The sequence below is a fragment of the Frankliniella occidentalis genome, unplaced genomic scaffold (assembly GCF_000697945.3).
Source record: "Frankliniella occidentalis isolate FOCC.00 unplaced genomic scaffold, Focc_3.1 Scaffold102, whole genome shotgun sequence".
NCBI lineage: Eukaryota > Metazoa > Arthropoda > Insecta > Thysanoptera > Thripidae > Frankliniella > Frankliniella occidentalis.
This window is the reverse complement of record NW_026267231.1, coordinates 881352-883955: the sequence shown is the minus strand read 5'-3', so window position 1 is coordinate 883955 and position 2604 is coordinate 881352. Positions and strand designations below refer to the sequence as shown.

General features: G+C 43.2%; 2 protein-coding genes across 2 annotated transcripts in view; both read right to left on the bottom strand.

The window, feature by feature from the left end:
* The window catches only part of LOC127749871 (uncharacterized), a 77004-nt gene that overhangs the window by 31181 nt on the left and 43219 nt on the right, over positions 1 to 2604 (bottom strand). The gene's annotated exons all lie outside the window — the stretch shown is intronic.
* On the bottom strand, positions 196 to 1558 carry LOC127749869 (uncharacterized). Its single transcript, XM_052269794.1, has 3 exons — positions 1101 to 1558; positions 692 to 825; positions 196 to 597 (listed from the first exon to the last, which is right to left on the bottom strand). The coding sequence occupies exons 2-3, from the start codon at positions 812 to 814 to the stop codon at positions 301 to 303; spliced, it is 420 nt and encodes a 139-aa protein (XP_052125754.1). The 5' UTR covers positions 815 to 825; positions 1101 to 1558; the 3' UTR covers positions 196 to 300.

Here is a 2604-nt window from a genome sequence, read left to right as displayed (position 1 = left end):
AAGTGGGGGGTTACTGGGGGGTGTAGGGGGTGGTTAGAGATGGGTTGTTGGGGAGCAGCACTAACTGGAGGGGAGGGGTTGGTAATGGTGGGGCGGGAGGGATTCTTCTTAGCTTTGTCAGTGTTCGTGCTGTCACTTCCCTTGCGCTTGTGTCCTTTGACAGTTTGCTCACCTGGCTCCTTAGGCTTCTTTGTTGGAATAGTCTGTGGTTTTGAAGTCGGTCCTAGATGCAAATAATCCCTGTGGTTGTTAACAGTCTTTGTGTAGAACGCTGGCGTTCTGTCATAGCCAAACGTCTGGTTACAGTAGTCTGAAACAAAAAAGGGAAAGAATTAAATTAATTGCTAGAAAGGTCGAACAGTGTAGGACTTGCAAAGTTAGTATAAAACAATAATACTCACCGACCAAAGCTGCTTTGAGTTTTGGAGGCATATGCTTATATGAAGTGTCCTTGAAGACTCGAAGCCCGAGAAGACCCTTCAACATTTCTTTAATAAATTTCTGGCCTTTGTCCTTAGACGTTTCTGCTATCATCTTGCATTCTTTAATGAATTCGTGCTCAACATACACTCCGTGCTGGCTATCTCCAATTAGTCTCTGCAAAAGGGATGAAATATTTTTAAAACCCTGAACGTAATTTATACAAGAAAACCATGTTAATCCTTGTTCAAAAAATATTACCACAACTTACCTTATTGAGAGCGGGATACATCCATTTTCCTGGCTTCATCCAGTGCGGTTTGTTGGCCAGGGAGTCCATTTGGCCCGAATTCTCCCTAAACCACGAGTAAACCTCACCAAGATGCTCCAACATTGTGCCGGCACCTGTGAAAAAGCAAAGAGCACATTATATCAGAATATTGGAATACAATTGTATTTTGATAATAGAATGGTAAATGGTGAGCATTGTCACTCCACTTTCTATTTTCTTTAGAGCATATAGGTAAAACGAACAAATGATTCACTGATGTCAAAGCTTGAGAAAAATTGTTGTGAAGAGCAAGACTTGTCAGCAGCACAGCAAATGAAATGCAGCTAGCAGTTCTTTCACGTAACAGATACTCTCATAGGAAAGTAAGTAAAGAATAGCATCGACAAACCTGGGGGAAAGGGGCTCCGGAAGCAGCAAAGTTTGCACGAGTGATTGCACTCAGGTCCGGGCTCTGTTGTCGGGGTGTCCTCATCTTCCTTGTCACTTGGTACTGGTGACTCCGTTATTTTCTCAGTGGCATCCTCTGCCAGATCCTTCTCAGCGTCTTTCAGAGAAGCTTTGAGATTGGCATTCTCCTTGCGCTTTTGTGCGCTGTGCCAGGCTTTCTTTGAAGCAAGCACAGCATCCTTAGGCACAGTGTTGGACAGGAACACTTGACCCTCAGATGACACACTTAATGAATCCAAAAATTTGATATCATCTATAAAAGCAAAAGTAAAAGGTCATGGTCAGATCACAGGAACACAAGGAGCGAGTAACATACAACAATGGAGAGGCAAAAGCTATTACCTGATAAGTACAGAATCCTTGCTTTGTACCACTTTTTCGAATGTAGGACCCACAGATCCGTTCCTGCGTCCACCCTCACCATTTTCTTCTTTTCGGATTTGGACATCCACTGCACGTTTTACCACAGAGAATTTCTTCTCCTTCACCCAAAAGAGAAGCATCCCTCTATCTTCAGAGGGCTCACGGCTTTCTTCTACACAATTCGAAGCCGCGACCTTGTCTTTTCCTCGAACCATTTTAAATCACCGAAATAATGCACAAAAAGTAACTCAAATTCTCACAACAACCTCTCCTCTCCAAAAACACGAAGTAACAGGGACGCTACAGACGAGACGCTAGGCCACGGCGCTAAAGGGTTAGGCGGAAACGTATGTTGATAAACTGTTCGAGTCGATTCTGCCATCACACCCGCTTCAACATGTCCTGTTTCTCAACTCAACCACAAACCAACGTAGCTCTAAACGCAGGCAAAAAAAAATGTTAAGTACTAAAAAAAAATCGCACATTAGCAAATAAAAGTCAAAGAGACATGCTAAACACGTAAAATGCCAATAAACGCAATAACAAGACTCCTTTTTGTTTACGTTTCTACAGTTCGAGGGTTCGATCTGGTGGAAGCATCATGGCCGCCTGTCAACAAAGGCGGAGCAAGCAGACAGCCGCTGGGCTCCGAGCGAAAACATCAACTTCCCGCTGAAATCTCCAAAATAGAGTGGTATTTCCATATTTTACTATCTTTATTTTTCTCAGACGTTGAGAGGAGGTATTTTCGCAACCGGAACTCGCGTCTCTACTTACAATGTCTAATCGTTTGACAGTTGTCTAGTCTAGAAAAGTTACGTCGCGTTGCTGACCATAGGTTAGGTCTGCGCCTACTTTTCGTTTGAAATATCTTTTCTTGTGCGCATTTATGTAAACATGCGTAGGGAAAGAAAGTAGTTCAAGACTGCCGGGTGTCCTTTCATGTTTCATCTCAGGACGTATGTTTACATTACTCTGATGTACTTTCTGTGTTTCAGGTTTCTGCACTGCTCTGGACTATGAGGCCCTCGCTTGATTGAGAAACAACTATCATCATGGGAAAACGGAAAAGGGAATTTTCG